General features: G+C 40.8%; 3 protein-coding genes across 3 annotated transcripts; 1 reads left to right on the top strand and 2 right to left on the bottom strand.

The window, feature by feature from the left end:
* Nucleotides 1-2,244: 2,244 nt before the first annotated feature.
* On the bottom strand, nt 2,245-2,538 carry F5891DRAFT_924439 (uncharacterized protein; the record flags this gene model as incomplete). The annotated part of the gene is made up of 1 exon (XM_041373844.1): nt 2,245-2,538. A coding segment is annotated over one exon (294 nt), but the record flags the coding sequence as incomplete, so codon positions are not given.
* A 6,962-nt stretch (nt 2,539-9,500) lies between these two features.
* Nucleotides 9,501-11,880, top strand: F5891DRAFT_977516 (uncharacterized protein; the record flags this gene model as incomplete). The annotated part of the gene is made up of 10 exons (XM_041376714.1): nt 9,501-9,506; nt 9,778-10,039; nt 10,169-10,220; nt 10,275-10,313; nt 10,335-10,393; nt 10,448-10,591; nt 10,664-10,794; nt 10,846-11,130; nt 11,304-11,709; nt 11,861-11,880. 10 exons carry the CDS (start codon nt 9,501-9,503, stop codon nt 11,878-11,880), a joined length of 1,404 nt encoding a protein of 467 aa, XP_041229580.1.
* Nucleotides 11,881-13,525: 1,645 nt separating this feature from the next.
* Nucleotides 13,526-15,448, bottom strand: F5891DRAFT_977515 (uncharacterized protein; the record flags this gene model as incomplete). The annotated part of the gene is made up of 11 exons (XM_041376713.1): nt 13,526-13,654; nt 13,692-13,820; nt 13,927-14,040; nt 14,141-14,281; nt 14,331-14,363; nt 14,453-14,484; nt 14,567-14,591; nt 14,985-15,067; nt 15,127-15,151; nt 15,336-15,380; nt 15,404-15,448. 11 exons carry the CDS (start codon nt 15,446-15,448, stop codon nt 13,526-13,528), a joined length of 801 nt encoding a protein of 266 aa, XP_041229579.1.
* Between the last annotated feature and the right edge of the window lie 2,324 nt (nt 15,449-17,772).

Raw genomic sequence — 17,772 nt, 5'->3', positions numbered from 1 at the left:
TTCGATTACGATAGGGACCTCATTCGAATGCGCGAGGCAATGCATGAATGTGGCTGCCGTCGATGGCGCCAATGGTATCTTTGAAAAATGGCCAGAACTTTGGGTTACGGCGGATTTTGTTGGGAACGGAAGCGTCTGGTAACTGGACATATTTCGTATAGAAGGGGGACGACGAGAAGATGTTGAGCATCTTGCAAAAGTAACTACATAGAACATGAGACAATATAAAAACTGTTAGCACACAGTACTTACCGGGAAATCATATCATTCGAGCGTTGAAATCTTTCACCGACATGTCTGAGGGACAAACCTGTAACAGATGTGTACAGGAAAATTGCAAGCTGCTCTTCTAGCGAGACGAACTTGGAGGCAGTGTGTCCGAAGGCACGAATCTCAGAGATGAGCTCTGCAAAGATGTGTGCATGCACACCAAGTTCGCACCGAATCCGTTCTGGATGACCAGACAACAGCTCCATAACCCAGGCTTCGCCAGAGAGGGCGGATGTGTGATAGGGCTCTAGATCCTTTGCATACACAGACTCTAATATATTGGCTGTAGCGCTGATCAGAATACTAACAAGAAGGATCGAATATTGGACGAGGCGACATCGAGTTTCTGGGCGTTGGGGCACGTAAGGTGGGAGTCGCGATTGAACACTCATTGCTGTAGGACATAGATTAAGGACAATGTGTATAGTGTATTGATAACAGCTGGTGTTAGGGTTGGACGAATACAGCTATAATTTGAGCTCCGACGTCTGGGACGCTTCAAGCCGAGAAGCCTCACCTGACATTTGCCAAACCTCGGTCAACATCTCGTTGCCGAACTGGCTCTAAATGAGGTTGCAATCAGCCTGCAAGTATCAATTGAGCCTCGCTTGCAAGATTTTCAGGTCCGCTTCCAAGCGCTTCAAATGGGCTTGGTCAATTGAGGGCTTGCAATGCCTTATAAGGTATGCCAAGCAAAAATAACTTTTTCCGACAAGTTTGTCATTAGTTACAGAATTTCATACTGGCCACATAGCTTTTACAGCATGTAGAATTAAGACTGGCCAGTTATTAGTTTTAATATTGCATCCTGGTCAGTTTAATTGCACAATAGTAGAATCAAGGCTGATCAGTCATTGGTTTCAGATTTGTATACTGGTCAGATAGTTCCTACAACATGTATGATCAAGACTGGCTGGTTATTGGTTTTAACATTTCATACCGGCCAACTTGATTCTGTCTATTGTAGAATCAAGGCTAACCAGTTATTGGTATCAGAATTACATGGACTGCATAGAGTAGATATAAGCTAGTTATATACTCTTATAAGGGCCAGCCATATACATACATGCTGTAGGAACCATCTGGCCAGTCCACATCTTAAATACAATTATCTTAGCCAGCTGTGGACTACATAGAGTGGAGCTAGTGCTAGCTATGCTACCTTGTCATTCATTAGCAGAGAGAATTATCCTGTCATATTTTTCCTAGCAAAGACAGTATACCAGATCAAAGTATAAATTGACATCTATTAAAATTTTTCTCCGCCTCCTCAACAAATCTTCCCCACATCAAGACCTGCTGATAAGCATAGGCTTGATGACCAGGTCTGGTGGCTTGGCCACCCCTTCTCTCTCATTCATTCTGGTGGTACTTAAACCAGTTTATGGTCCAACCCATTTCATATCTTACTAGTCTTAATTCCTCTTACCATCTATTCCATCTAGCCTTAGTCTTCAACCAATTCACCCTGTAGACTAGATTGGTTGGAGCTTTAGTAACATATCATAGAGATAAAGATTTTTTCTTACATTCATCTATCCAGGCATCATCTTGACCTTGGCTTGCATTATTTCCCCTCCAAAACCAAGCCAGCCAGTCTGACCTTTGTCCAAATCTATTTTCTTCCATCATCTATTTGTCTATACTGAGCTCTATAGGCGATATTGGCTGATAAAAACTCCCCAAGGTGGCTTTGTCCATGCCTAGACCTTCCATTGCTGACCTTGCCCTCTGATAGCTTCTTACACACTTGTCAATTTTGAGCTGACAGCATTGAGCTTCTTGCTTTGACCTAGTCTCAGTCTATGTAGAATTAGCACTTCAAAAATACTGACAATAGATGATGGCCTTATAACCAAGGGCCATTTGAAGCTTTTCGAGGCAGTCATTGGCTTGGCCCTTTTGAAGTTCTAATTCTTCAGCTTGAAAAGGACCCAGTCCAAGAGCCAATGCATCCTGGTAGGGCACTAATGATGGCATCCAGATACCCATCTCTTCAGCCAAGATTTCTTCGTCAATATACTCTGAGATCTCTTCATCTGAGACCTCTCCCCAACCATTTTCATCATGACCTACATAGCAGAATCTAGGATTGTTGGAATGCACTGTTGCAGTTCTAAGATCCATACTAGCAGTCATGGCATTAGCTGTTTCATGAAATTTAGCTATCCTAGCTGTCAATCTCTGTCGCTTCTCTTCTATAGAAGCTTTCTGTCCTGGGGTTGCATCAGTAGGAAGTTGTCGAATATCTGCCCTTAGTCCATTCCTAAAATAGTACTACATCAGACTATTTCTCTATTTGTATTGGTTACATACTATAAATCCTCCAGATTGATGTCAGTAATGAGCTAAGAGACTGTCCCAGGTTTGCTAGTGTCGGTATTCTCAGACTCAGTTAATTTGAGTCTAATCTCTGCCATAGTTGGAGCTAGATACAAATACTGATCAGACGTCTATATAAGAATAGCAGCCTCACAACTAGACATAGTTCACTTACCTTTGTTCATCTGCAACTAATAGACATCAAGATACTTTCCACATTGTTCCATGGCCTTTTTCTCATTGATCTTCCATATCGAAATCTTCTTAGGGTCCAGAGATAGAGTGAGCTCGTCAAAGGGAGACTTTGTGTCATCAACACCTTTGAGAGCCTGTTTGTACTTTTTCAAGAGAGTCTTCACTGGAAGCTCAATCGTCAAGCTTATTCAAATGCAAAATTTGGAGGGCTTACTTATTCCCACTATTTTTTCTAGTTTAAGTCTCGCATATGTTCATCAAGAACTTCTTGATGGTGAGCCTGACTCATTGACTGAGCAGTTGGGGAGATCTTATTGAATGGTGCCCACAGAGTCTCCAAAATCTCACTATCAACATGTCAGCCCCTTGAATAAAGTTGAGGCTGTACCTTGCAAAGCAAGCCAATCACAGACCTTTCACTCTTCTGAAAATCAACTATACTATGAGAAACAAAGCATCCATGTTGAGCACAAGCAGTTGCTCCTACACCTGTAGCTCGAAGATTGTTCCTGCTGATATTGGCTGCATTTACTGTACGATGATTGCTGCAAGAAGACCGCTACAAAGATAGTGAAGCATGAATGAAAAGTGGTTGTCATGAGCCAACTTACCTCTTTACTTTCTACAGCAGATAACAGATGAGTCTAGTATTCTTGATCTTTCACCATATACCCAAGCCCATCTGACAAACTAATGTCCAACTGTGGTTTTCTCATTACCATATGTTGAGCAGTGAAGTTCCCGTCTACCACATATCTTTGTGAAACAAGCCAACTGTACAAACAGGTAAGCATAAGATTAAAAATGTGCAAAAAAGAAAAGTAGAAGTCTCTCTCCGAACCAACTCTCTGGCTGGCATGTCTTTGGGTAACATCTATGCACCTTAGTTTAACCAGCCAGCATGATTATGCATGCTATCTGTGTCAAGCTAGCAAGTCAATTTAATGTGCCAGCCGGCCTGGTTTTACATCTAGTGTATGTCATGCTGGCCAGCTTGATTAGAACATAAGTCAGCCCGGCCGGAGCTCCTGTACACTATACAGTGTAGGGCTAGCCAGTAAGTATGATATTCTCAAGTGTGGTAGAGAAATTGAGTCACCTCTCCTTAGAAGGAGACCATGGATAAATGACTTGCCTTTCATATCTGGCTTGCTAGTCAGAAGGTAGGTTAATCCCAGGCTGTGGACAAGTAGGGCAAAACCAAGCCAGATCACTCTTGTCTGGTTTCTATTCATCATTATGGGCAAAGCCAAATCATTTTCGACTCATCAAGTCTCTCCACAGCTGAGACACTCTCATGAATTCTCAATATCAATTCTAGAAAAACAAATTGTACTGTTAGTTTAACTTTTACCAAGAAGACTTATAAGACTTACAGGAACAGTATCTGGGAAACAATTATTGGTCATTCAATGGATTTTTTCAAAGAAGCTGATGCTGAAGTCTTGCACTCCAGTGCGTCAATTAGAAAATGATTGAGAACATCAAAAGTAAAGGTAGTCTGTGGTCAAGTGGTACTGGCTGGAAATAATTTAGCTTTCAGCAATTGCAAATGCTGCAGACAATTGACCCCAGGACAGCTGCACCAGACAATGTTGTGCAAAAACACTCCAGTGGAATGTACAATGGTCAACTTGGTTGGTATAGTTGGACCATGAACTGTCTCTATTGGTGAAAAATCAGCCTCTGCATCTATCAGAATATTCTCTCATGCATGCACATCATCAGAAAATTAACATGGTTATCCCCCATGGCCCATATACCAGATAAAACTCAATTCTTCAAGTGGTGTGCCATTGAAGCATTTCCCAGTCCACTCTTGAACCTTGTGGAAGGACAAAAACTGGTGAGCATTGACAATGCAAGAATGACAGAATGTCTGATCTTCACTGTAAGTCAAACAGCAGAATTTCCCTTCACCAATCTGACAAGACTGGCACTGGGATACATCAGAGGGTTTCTCCAAGTCAAGGAGAATATCCAAGTACAAGTCTCGGAAAGGCAGATATTCTTGGATAAAATCATTTTGTGTCTGGTTATAATAATCTCTATTTAGTACATCATTAAAAGACACTAAATTACTATGCTTGCCTTGGTTTTTCTTTGTGAGTTCTCTACATAAGAAACAAAGTCACCAAGGGTTTGTTTATCAAAATCTTTATGACTGTTTTGCAATCCTTGAGTGTCTTCTCTAATATGTTTACAAGGGCTGGAGGATGGAGATGGTGTTAGGGCAGTGTCATAAAGGTTATCAGCACATGATTCCACCCAGGTTAGCTTCCTTCTCTTTCCAATGACTTGTTTATAAGATACATAGGCAACATCAAGGTCCTTGCCTTTAGACAAACAACCTCTTCCTTGGAAGGAAAATGTAGCTGCCTTGAGTCAAGTTTTTTTCTTAGGAGACATAGGGTTATGTGTGGGGGGAAAATTTGATATTATCAACATTCAATTTTTGATAGTTAAAACCATTCATAGGAATCACTAGATCACATCAACTGATATAGTAGGTATACTGTCAAACACTTGATTGGTCCCATTCCACCACTCCTCCTCCAAGAACCACTCCTTTCTTATCATCTACTTGTCACAACCAATAACTTTCCTGCTGCTCCATCATCTGCAAAAATAGGCCTATGTTGGAAAGGGGAGTCTGGATACCCCGACTCTAGAGTGGATTTTATCCCTCATAAAATGGGCAATAACGAGCCTTTCTCCCGGACCCCATGGACCAATAGAATGTTGTAAAACCTTCCCAGAAATGAAGACCATTGTCCCAGAGTAATAATCCAGTTCAGCCCCAACATCTGCTAATGTCAACTTAGCCTCATGGTCACTACCTAAACTGATCAGAAGATCAAAAAGAGAAGGTGTGCCACCAGAATCTCTGTGTGATAAAGTTGTACAATTTGCAATTATTTCCAATCCTGAGAAGATTGAGGGCCAATCACAGATGGGTAGTGATGTTCTATCAGAACCTTGAAGTTCCTCAATAATACGAGTGATTACCAAGGTGCCTGCTTTGAATAGATCTGGAGCTGATACAGCGGTAATGGCATTCCAGAAAGATTCAGTAGCTAATAAAACAGCTAGCCACTCTTGGACTTCCATAGACTTATAGGAAGCCGAAGTAACCATTGGGTCTTCCAGTCTTTGCAAATGAAATCAAACAAAGTCAAAAGTAGCTAAACAATCACTAAATTTGGCCTATACCTCGTGTCTTTGCATAAAATATGCTGGTGATACTGTGACTCTGCCTGCTCCAAATTCTCCACCCCCCTTTGGGACAAAAAGCCTTGAGATCGCTAAGACTGTTGGGTGGAGAATATAATTATTTCAAGAAGTAAAGTCTGTAAACTCTTAGTGGCTGAGTTCACATATTCCTAATTTAATTTATCAATTTATGAGGGGAATTCCCAAGGAAAAATAAACATACAACCTGAGAAGAAGACAGAATATTTGGCAAGTAAATTGTTATGATTTTACCTTGCTGGTCCATAATAGTAGCTGGTACTGAAATTTTGCCAATCATAGCTGCAGAAAAGTACTTTGGTAGCTGATCGGTATTAGCGAGGGGACCATCAGATTTAGGTGTAGAGACTTTGGTCATGTCAGCAAATCTGTCAACATCCCAATCCACATAATCTGCAAATGATGGGAATTTAAAACCAGGTGATATCTTGCAGAGTGAAATAACTCACAAGGATTTACCATTGCATGAGCAACTGTCAGTGCAGCTCAATTGATCTCATATTCTGAGATTGACCCAGAAGCATGGAAGTTGATATCACTTGTTGCTAAGAAACTGTCTAGCTCATGTCCAATTCTTAATCTTAAGTGAGACCATTCAATAGAGCGGATCAAATAAGGCCCTAAATATAACCTCACCTTGCTTTGTGTAAACGGTGAGGTTGCAATTTCTCCCCTTTGAAGATCCCTGTTGCTGATGATTTTCTCATAATTTCCTTGATCCTTGTGGTCAGAGCTGCCCTCAGCTTGGTTGATTGACTCATTTGTTGGTCCATGGTGAGCAAGGAAAATTTTCAACCAGCTCATTCGGATCAAGACTCAATTTAACTTAAATGACTATATGAAATGATTCCAAAAAAATTGTCCCGTGATCAAATTTGGATATATAAATGGAATCCACTGATGGAAGATGGATTAAGTGAAGTCTTGCCCAGATTGTGACATGATCCATGTGACATAATTAGTTCTGTAATAACTTGCTCAGATGTGGAAGAGTGAAGACTAATATTGGCAGACTACCACAGAAGAATGAATGATATTCTGAATCTACTTATTAAGAAAGCAATCACAAAAACAGTAGTGTATAATAGTAAATTGGCATGTGGCAGATGTTGGCAGGACACCAGCACAAGTAGCAATGACACCATATGATACAAACTGCCCTGCACCATTCTTCTTTGAAATTGCCTTCTGACTGACAGTCGATGATCAATGTTACAGCACACTAGCATATTTTGGACTGACGGACAACCAATGATACTAATATGCTAGTGTACTACAAGCATATTTTGGACTGACAGTCAATGATCAATGTTACTGTTCTTCAAATCCCCTCCATGGTCAGAAGGGAAAAGTCAGCCTTCTGATCAACCTTCTGATCAGGAAGGAAAGTTTGTATCATATGGCGTCATTGCTACTTGTCCTAGTGTTCTGCCACCATCTGCCTATGGCAATAGTATATTTTGACTGGCAGACAATACTCAATGATAGCATTGTAGAAACAACAATACAGTGAAGTGCAAACAAGGCTCCTGACTGTATCTATAAGTGTTGTAAGGTCGTGTGTTGCCTAGTCTGCTATACTTGAGATGACAAGTGTGTTCAACCCTAAAGAGGAAGCAAGTGCAGCAAGGATCTAGAAGTATGTGCTGAAGCGAAGCGCGAGAAAGTGCAGGTGCACGCAAGGCATGAAGGCGCAGGAATGCGCGAAGCACGGGAAAGTGCGTGCAGGTATGCGGAAATGAGAGAGACTAAGCTTAAGTGATGATATGATGCAGAATAAGAGATGAGAGTGCAAGATGTCAAGGAATAGATTTCTACTGCGACTTTCTAGGTAGCAAGTGGGTAGGTAAGGTTGGGTAAAGTGACAAGTTAGGTGAGTAGGTATGTACTACTGGCGCTTATATACAGCACCTAAGTGCTGTCATGCAGAGCCAAAGCACTACCAAGTAAGGTATGTAAAGATATATATAAGTAAGGGTCCATGATAAAAATAAAGGTGGAATGATATACAAATAAGGGAAATGGAAATACACGCACTAGAGAGCTTGGTGGACAGTAGATGGATGCTTCTGGATGGCTGGTGCTATAGGGCGCTCAAGCGCAGGAAAGCGCACATGCATATACATTGTGAAGCACAGGAAGTGTGTGCCCATGGTGTGTGTTGCACGGGAAAGCTGCACCTCATATAGGAATAGCTGCGGATAGCACACAGAGTGGTGCTACAAGTTCATACCATGTCCCTAGTGAAAGCTGCCATATCACACCATGAGAGGCATAAGTCTCTACAGCGTCCTTCAGCATATCAATGGTAAGCCACATCAAGGCAGAATTGAGATCTACATAACACATTATCTATCTAAGACATGTAGTAGATCATAGTTGCTTTGTTGCTTTGGTCTGTGCAGCATTTGATTATTATTATTATTATTATTATTATACACTACTGTGCTTTTGTGCTTGCTTTCTTAATATGGCTCTTTGCTAATATAACATGGTCACATGACTTTTTCAGCTGGCAGCAAATAAAGTGTGTCCATCAACATACATTTTCAACTACGAAGTATGAGTGACAATAAATTTTACTACAAGTATGCACAAGTAAAGTGAAATACAAAAGGGGAGGCGAGACTTCAATGAGGGGGCCCTCCTCACCAAAGCCTCAACACTCCAGGTGAAAATGTATGTAGTAAAAATATATATAATATAATACAAATTTGTCCTATAGAAATGTTAGACCGAAATTTAAGACAAGATTAACACTTAACTAGAGAGCGCTTGCCACACAAAAGTATCAGCAGGTTTAGCAATCTAGAGAACAAAACAGATCAGTTAAGGTCATCAGGAATTGAGCGCTTACCACAAACAAAAAGTCGGAACAGACAATATAAAAAAGTTGGAGCAGGCTATTAAAAAGTTAGAGCAGGAGCCACTGACAAGTGACATGCACTGTGCTAGTCCCAATAAGCGAAATACTAAATAAAATAGACATTAGCCCACAGATGCGAGAGGAGAAGGACTTACCGTTTGAGTAGAGGTTTAACTGGGCTAGCCCAAGTCAAAAACCATAAGTATAGTACTAAATATAACAAAAATTAGCAACCAGATGCAAGAGAAGGAGGACTTACTATTGAGCAACTAGAGGGCACTCAAAAGGAAGAGTGACTCTCATTGCGCCATCCCTAAGTATCAAAAATCCTATGTATGACAGACATTAGCAAGCGGGTGCGAGAAATTAAGAACTTACCTTGAGAGACCCCAAAAGAAAGAGAGTATATGTAAATGAAAACAGTTAGTAAGTAGGCGCGCCAAAAAAATTAAACTTACTATGTTTGAAGGGTGACTGCAGGGTGGTACCTTTGAATTCCTGCAGCTGCAGTCTGCAAGAACCCAAAGGAGTATACCAGAAGTTGCCCTTGAGTAACAGCACTGACAAAAATAAAGTAAAGGAATGAAGGGGAATGATGAAGGTAAGACGAAAGGAGAGATTGAACTGTGAGAACTGGTTGTTGTTGTTCATATGCACATGTCAGTTTGTTATTATTTGTAGAGTCACATGATGATCAACAATAACAATAAACTGTGCTATAACAATTCAATGTGTTGCATCAAAAAATCCACAAAATCAACATATGCCGGCAGGAACACATTGCCTTGCCTACTTCCTTGAAAAAGGTCACAAAAATTTTACACTGTACATGTATTTAGTTGTCTGATGATATACATAAATGTTACATACAGGCAATAAAAGAATACTATGCCAAAAGTCTCAAAGACAAGGAAGAGGCAGACGAATGTGAGGCAGCGAGTCACCCAAGAGAACTATCTTTCTATAAGAAACCCCTGTCTGAGTGGGATGTGGCACAGAAATTATTTAAGCAGGAGATCGACACATATGACAAGGCCCAACAACAGAGTAAAGGCTTGGAGTATTCAATCAAGCACCTCAAGTCTGCCATGAAGAAATGGAATGAGGAGGGGCACCAGAAGAAACTCAGGCAATGTAAGTTTTACTTCAAATCTATGGTTATTCTAGTCTAACACTTTGGCTTGAGATATCGTAAGAATAACCTCAAGAAAACTCTGGAAGACTTTGCAGAGCAAATTTGGCGCACCATGGGTTGTCACATAGTAATGCTTGTTAGTCATAAGAAAAAAGCTAGTCAGACATTGTCCGTCAGTTTGTAAGTCATCAAATCAACATGATGGAAATATCAAGACTAACTAAACTACTATAGATATGAAACTACGCCTCAGAATGCCAAGAAAATTTTTATGTGAGCTTGAGTGGTATCAAGGAGTGAGTGGGCTGCAAATGGATTTGAATCTTTTGGAGAATGGTCTAAGACTAAATTTTGTATGTGTTTCATTTAATTTTAAATATCATGCTCACTGACTACTAAATTGATAGACCCTTCAGAGGATTCAGACCATGTGGCTTCAGACTCTGAGGATGGACCTGTCTTATCTGAAATCATAGTAGATGATGAGGGGTATGCAAAACTTCCTCTCCATGATGGTATTGGCCTTAAGGGTCAACACAAATTAATTAGAAGTATCTTTCATACTTCATACAATAAGATCTAACATGTTCAATATGATATTTGATTGACTCAATGGTTTGTAGAAGTCTGCACAGGTGGCTCTAGACCTGTACCTTGGGGTGTGATAACTGCCAGCCCATCCAATTATTTGAAATCTGGTTCAGTTCTCACAGGATATGTGGTCAAAGACCCTTCTCATATGAAGACAGAGGAGGTAAATCGTCTATGGATGTATTGGGAATGACGTTCTGCTACAAATCAAAAGGTAGTCATCTTTATCAAGGCCAAGGATGCTGATATTCAGATCACTGGGAAGTCCAAGATGAAGGTAGTGAGCACCCTAGACTTAGATGAAGAAGATCAAGGCTGGCTAGCTCCATTTGCCTCTCATTTCACAGAACGTACAACACAGCTGGCCACCCATGCAACAATACCAGATGATGTTACTATCAATGACCAATACACATTCTTAGAAACCCTTAGCAAAACTGAAAACTATCTGGAGCTTGTGGATGCCACTAGTAACCTGGCAATATTAGCCAGACAGAAGGTTAGTGTCACTTGGTGCTGTTGCAATTTTATGGCTTATATATCCAACAGCCAATTTCTGAGCAACACTAAGATTTGCCTACCTGGGTGGACTGGTCTTGGAGCAAAAATTATCTTCCTAAGGACATTCACACCTTATATGCGACACTGATGGCCAGCTTAAACAAGCTACAGACCTGTCCAATCTCAGGGCCATCATCGGCAATGCCAGTAGTACTAGAAATTGGGCTCCTCTATAGGGAGTCTAAGCGTGTGATAGAGTATGAGGAAGATGAGGCTGATCCCAATACCCCTTTCTACCTACCTCATTCTGCTATTGATCTACAGTTCTTAGTCGCTCTGGATGAGGCTGTCCGGGAAGTCTTGTTCTCAGTTGTTGGTCAGATTGAGAGGCTGAACAAAGAGGGACTCAGTGACGAGGATGAGGAGATGAGGATGGTGGTAGAGAAGGAAAGGCATGAGGTTGGGGAGAAGGATGTTGAGTCAGAGGAGAATGTAGTTGGGGGAGAAGAACAGGAGCAGGAGGTTAAAGAGGTAGTGCAGAAAGGGAGGAAGAGAAAAATCAACCATGCTTCGTCAAGTAAGTCCAAGAAGCCTAGGACCAAGCCTGCGGTTTGTAGATCAGGTAGGGCAAGGCAACCCTCTAAGAGATCCCAGAAGATATAATCTTGTATCCTCCATTATCTTCATTGCTAGTCAATTTTGTACAGTAATTACATATGCTTGTCTAGACTTAGGCAGTGCCTTGTGATAAGTTATGACTTGAGTAAAAACTGGCTTTCCTTGCTCTATGTACATATATATTGGCCAGCCTGACTACTACATAGGTAAATGCAGGACGGCCAGTATGCTAGTTTAATACCTGCAAACTGGCCAGGCTGGCCCCTATGTAAGAAAATTTAGGACAGCCGGTATGCTAGTCTAATACCTGCAAACTGGCCAGACTGGCCCCTATGTAAGAAAATTTAGGACAGCCGGTATGCTAGTCTAATACCTGCAAACTGGCCAGGCTGGCCCCTACATAAGTAAATGCAGGTTGGCTAGTATGTTAGTTTAATATCTGCAAACTGGCCAGTCTGTTAGCATACATTGGTGAATGCAGGATGACCAGTATGCTAGTTTTATACCTACAAACTGGCCAGCTTCATGGCTACCCAAGTATATGTAGAGCAGCTGGTATGCTAGTTCAAGCTTACCTTCATTAGGTGACAAGAGGACGTATATCAAGTTTCTCCAGTAGATGTCTGAAAAACATATAGGGAGGTTCTTGATGTCCACATCAGGATGATTGCAACCTTCAACATTATAGTATGGGGGCTTTGTATATACAGGGTAATAGTGTGAGCACCCAGCTTTATGGTGCCCTCTAACACCATAGTACAACTGACAGCCATTCTTCCCATAGTGGCCGACAAGGCCATTAGGTATGCGAGCCCAGGGCCATCAGCAGTTTCCAGTGCAAGGAAAGAATGGGAAACAAATATGATATTGTGCATTGCATTCCACACAGTGAGACCTTCTTTTGAAGTACTGCAAGGTGGTGGAAACCAGGGAACAGGAAGGCATTGAGGTTTTTGGGTTTGTAAGGTCCAGGCATAATGACACCAGGTAGGACATACATCTTTTTGTATCTTGTCTCTGGGAAACGGTCTGTGCTCCTGGTGTCAGAAGCTTGCTCTGGGTTGGCAGGCTCATCTGGTGAATGATATCTGTGCAGTAGGTCCTGGTACATCTCTGTTGGCCTAGCTGGTTGACGAAATATAGTCTCTGGCATGACTTCAGCCATTTTATTGCGAAATTTGTAGTGGCTTCTGTAGACGCCCCAAGTGACTGCCTTGTGGATTCCTCTGCACTTCCTAGTACAGTTGCAATAGTCAGATTTCAGAGGCATCAATGAATGGGGCCAAAGACTGCAAGATATGGAAAGCACAAACAGCAAAGTTGCTTTGCATGCTTCTCATACTTTACAGCCTAGATACCGCAAATATGGTAAACGACAAGACAAGTAACCGTTGTTGCCAATAATGTTGCCTTTCTGAGTTCGTAGCTAATGTGTTTACATGACATGACCTGGAAAAATGAACCAAAATCTGTCTAAACATGGCTCAGCATGACTTCCCTCTGACTTCCCTCTGTATTCCCATGGCTCGGCATCTATCATACACCCGCATATCCACAAGGTATGTCCACTAAAAAGCTAGTCATACATCCAGCTCAGGCTCCTTTGGGTTGATTGAAGTGCTCTACGAGCTTGTTAAAGTTAGTTTGATGTATAGCATATGAATCTGCTTACCATGGAGTCAATTTGTGCTGCGCGCATGAATTCCCTCATCACTGAAATTTTGACCTGCCCACCTGTCCAGTTGTTTGTTGGAACTTTTCAGTACCTTGTTGAGTCACTCAGACAGAAACACCCAGAAGTTGTAAACAGGCCCATAGTCATTGATTTGCTGCACAAGGTGAACCGACCAGTGAAAGTTGCCAACGGCTTCATTGACTCTTTGCCATACATCTAAGGGTGCATGCTTGGCCATGATTGATATCGAAGAAGAAACAGCTTACCCATTTGAATTCAAGAAGATATTCTTGAAGTAGTGCTTCAGCTTGTGGTAGCAAATCAAGCTGCACAGAGCTTCCACAAAATATCTTCAGTGCAGTTGATAGATGTAGTAGGTTAGCTGGCTCATCATGCTGCATGCAGACATTAGGTTGCTTTGGAGGCTTAGACTCACTCAGCATCTGCTTCAATTACCTCTCTTCCACATGTTTGTGCTAGCCTGTGAAGTTCTTGACGCACCTTCCATGCCATAAAGTCCATGTTGAATTTTTCTTGAGCCTTGAGATAGCGCTTCCTTGCAGACTCAAAGTCTTTATTCGACTTGTCGATGAAGGTTTGCCAAACAATTGGAATCTAATAGAGTGAATTAATGGTACTAGATAATAAGGATAAATAATTAAATATCTTATGATGATGGGCCAAGCAGTATTGGGTCTATGGTTGTTTGTTGCACAAGATCAAAGTACGAGAGGTAAGCAAGTTCAGTCCACCAGGCACCATGTTCTTTGAAGAATGCTGCATGTGCACCATCATCCAACAGTGCGTGATCTTCATAATACCACTGGATGTGCTTCACCATCACAGGCAGGAAACTCTACAAGAAAATTACAAAGGTCATACAATTATACAATTGAAGCACATACCATTATGAAGAGATTCATCAGGAAACATATTATCTTGTGAGACATCACATTTAGAACATGGCACATTTTTGTGACTGATCAGCAAATCCATTAAGTTTGCACATAGCAGGGTGATCACAGACAATGCCAAGGAGAACAACTTGTGCCCTTTGACCTGCAAATTGTGTCAGTGTATGGTATATCCTCAGACCTTATCCTTTTTGTCGCTGACTTGTAGCACAGAACTACAAACTTACCTATGAGTTCAACCAAGACTAGCATCTATTAAGCTGCAGCGACTCAGTGATAACATGTGTGCGGCATTGTTCACGCAATACAACTCAACAAAACCACTCAGTATGCACTATGCTCTTGATCCACATCCATACCCTGAGTCACCGCAGCTACAAGAGTTTGCACTCTTTCACAACTTTGCACTCCTGGATAGACAAAGGATCATGCCACTCTCAAAAGCACTCATGAATCCTCTGGTTCATCAATTGTGAAGGTTTCGATCGGTGAAGACTTTGCATATAGTCCACAGAAGGATGTAATGGCCATGTTGTTTATAGGTTTAAAGAATAGTGGAAGGTGCAAAAGTGCAGAGTTTGGTGCTGGTCCAATGTTTGTGGCTGGAACATTTGAGGCTATATTATTTGATTTGAAAAGACTTACAAACTTGTTGTTAAATGTCAAGTTGAACACTGGAGCTGAAGATGATGTGGACTCAGATGCATTTATCAAAGTTAGCATCAAAACTAATGCATAGATATAACACACAATATTAACCATTGCAGAAGCCTAGCAATCCAATTACTGATGTCCAAGTGGAAAGTGTTTATCTGTTTCAGGAATCAGGTAGCAGTGTATGATGGGCAAGCAGAGTCTGTCTTATTACAGATTCAGTGATCTCATAAGAGTTAGATATTTTTGATTTTTTTCTTATTCCCAGGAAGGATCACAGCTGACTGTTTCTGCTCAGACAACTACAGTGAAAACAAATATCTGAAGCATTCAATTACTTACTTGTTTCTTTAACTTAGACTTCATGAGCTCAGACTCATCCTCATCCTGTTTTCATTTTTATCAACAACCTGTTGGATAAAATTGATGTTGACTGTTGGAGCCTTCACAGTCATTCCATGAACATGTTTTATCATGTCATTATAGTCAGCCTGAGTTAAGAGTAGTGCTGCTTGCCTTAGCCAAAAACCTTGATCTCTCATTCAAAAATAAAACAACATCTATCTCTAGCTTATTTTTTTGGGCACAGATGGCTCAACCAATCCCAGTTGTAACAGGAGGGGATGTAGGTTCCTTGGATTCATCATATTTAGCATCAGTCAGATCTGCACTGGGATCATCAAGAGCTTCAAGAATAGTACTGTGATAGTAAGTATGTTGCAAGTCATCACTATCATTGTCAAAACTGTTTTGTTTATTGAGCATGACAGGTATAATATTGTTAGAGGAGTTTGTGTATTGAGTACAAGTTGAAAACATATAAATCTCAAATTTGTAGTATTACAATCCTAATTTGTATAATTTATAAAAAATGATGCCCTGCCATCATTTATTAAAACAGCTGTAATATATATTAAAAAAGTTCTGTAGGTTATATAGAACTGTGAGCAACTGGATATCTTATGGTCTGAGTATGCTGGGACCTTGGTAGAACTATAGATTCTATCATTGGCTGCACAAAAACACAAATTCTGTGCTTCCTGTAGGAAAAGTTGTAGTATACTGATATACTCTTCCTATATACTATACCTCTGTGTATGGAGACAGATAACTGTAACACATCACTGTTATGCACTGTTATGTAGAATCCTAAGAGGGGCACCATCCACTAATGTTCATAATGTAACCCAAAGAATCTGATGTAGCAAGTAAGACTGGTAATGTTAAGTCAGTAGTGATCATAGGTGTGTGTGTGATGTGACAGACTTCTGAGATAACTGTTTTTAAAGTATGGTCACTAGGCTCGAAGTAAGAACAGTCTTGTCCCAATGATGAGTGTGGATTGAGGTAGACTTATGTAGATGCAAAGAGCATCTAAGAAAGTCATACTAGAGACAAGAGCTGAGAGGCTCTTGAAGGAAGTAGTTTGGAAGGAAGATTGAGTAGATTCAAGTTAGGGAATCTAGTACAGGATGACCAACTACTTATATATGTAAGCTCACTTCTCATTCTTTGTAACAATATCCACCTGCTGCAAACTATGTTCTGCAAAAGTAAGACCACTACTCAGAAGAATATCAACATCAATTGAAATAGCTCTACCACATCTAATACAGTCATAAATGCAGAGTTTCTTGCAAAGCCTTATTAAAGGTCAGTCATTATTTCATGTACATGTTTATTCACTTATCTGATTAATAGATCATTCATTTTGTCTTTTTTCAGCAGTGATAGTAGCTCTTTTGTGCTCATAGTAATGGTGTTTCTGTTAGTGTAGAGGGCAAAACTACTTTGGGCTGAGTTTTGACCAAGTGCCAGCACAACTTAATCTAGCAAACCAGCCACCCTGCATCTACCTATGTATGGGTAAGGCTGGCTAGTTTGTATGTTTTGAACTAGTGTACCAGCAAGTTTGAAGTACTGGGAAAGCTAAGAGATGATTTGGTCAATGGCAGCGAGGGGTTTGGATGTCAAGGTCATGTTGTCCACGAAGACAGGCAGAATGATGTAGTCTTCACCTTAAGAATAGATGTAGATTGCTGCGTCCAAGTACATCTGCCTGAATCCAAGAAACTTAAGCACAGCTCTCATCTTCTTGTTCCAGTGATTGCCCCCTTGCTTAATGCCATAGATGGACTTGTCCAGAAGACACCCAAGTTTACAGAAGGTCATATGAGAGGAGGATATATATCGGCACGGAAGCCACAGTTTCGAATTAAACACAGAACTGAGAGGAGATTGTTACGAAGATTAGATACATGCAAGACTTGAGTAAACTTGACTACTCTAAGACTCTTTACCTTGCTCACAGACATAGGATTAAAGACCACTGACCCTACCCCAGCTGAATAGATGATAGTAGAGTCTGCCAGCCGAATTGGCACACATTTTGGGATATAATTGTGAATATAGTGATGATGTGGGGTCATATGAGAAGTGGCCCAGTTCATTAGCCTTGTCAGAAAATTCAATTCTTGCTTACTTAATACAGCCCCCTCTATCTCCACTTTCTGATATTCAAATTAAATGCTAATACTTAGCATCTATCTACAATATCTGCACTTAATCCCAGAGTGTGAAGTCCACTAGGTGCCCCTGTATCTGGAAGTACCAATGACCACCATCATGCATCCATGGTGTATTAGTATCTTTCCTTACCTCAGTTCTCTTATATCTCGCCATGCAGGCAAATTGAGAGAACCAAGCAGAGCATCATCTAGGTAGATAAATTAGTGTATTACTAATATTTCTATCTAAGTGTATGAGATAGTTGCAATAG

This window comes from Suillus fuscotomentosus, assembly GCF_016647785.1.
Source record: "Suillus fuscotomentosus strain FC203 chromosome Unknown F5891scaffold_11, whole genome shotgun sequence".
Classification (NCBI taxonomy): Eukaryota; Fungi; Basidiomycota; class Agaricomycetes; order Boletales; family Suillaceae; genus Suillus; species Suillus fuscotomentosus.
This window is presented reverse-complemented; position numbering and strand designations above follow the sequence as displayed.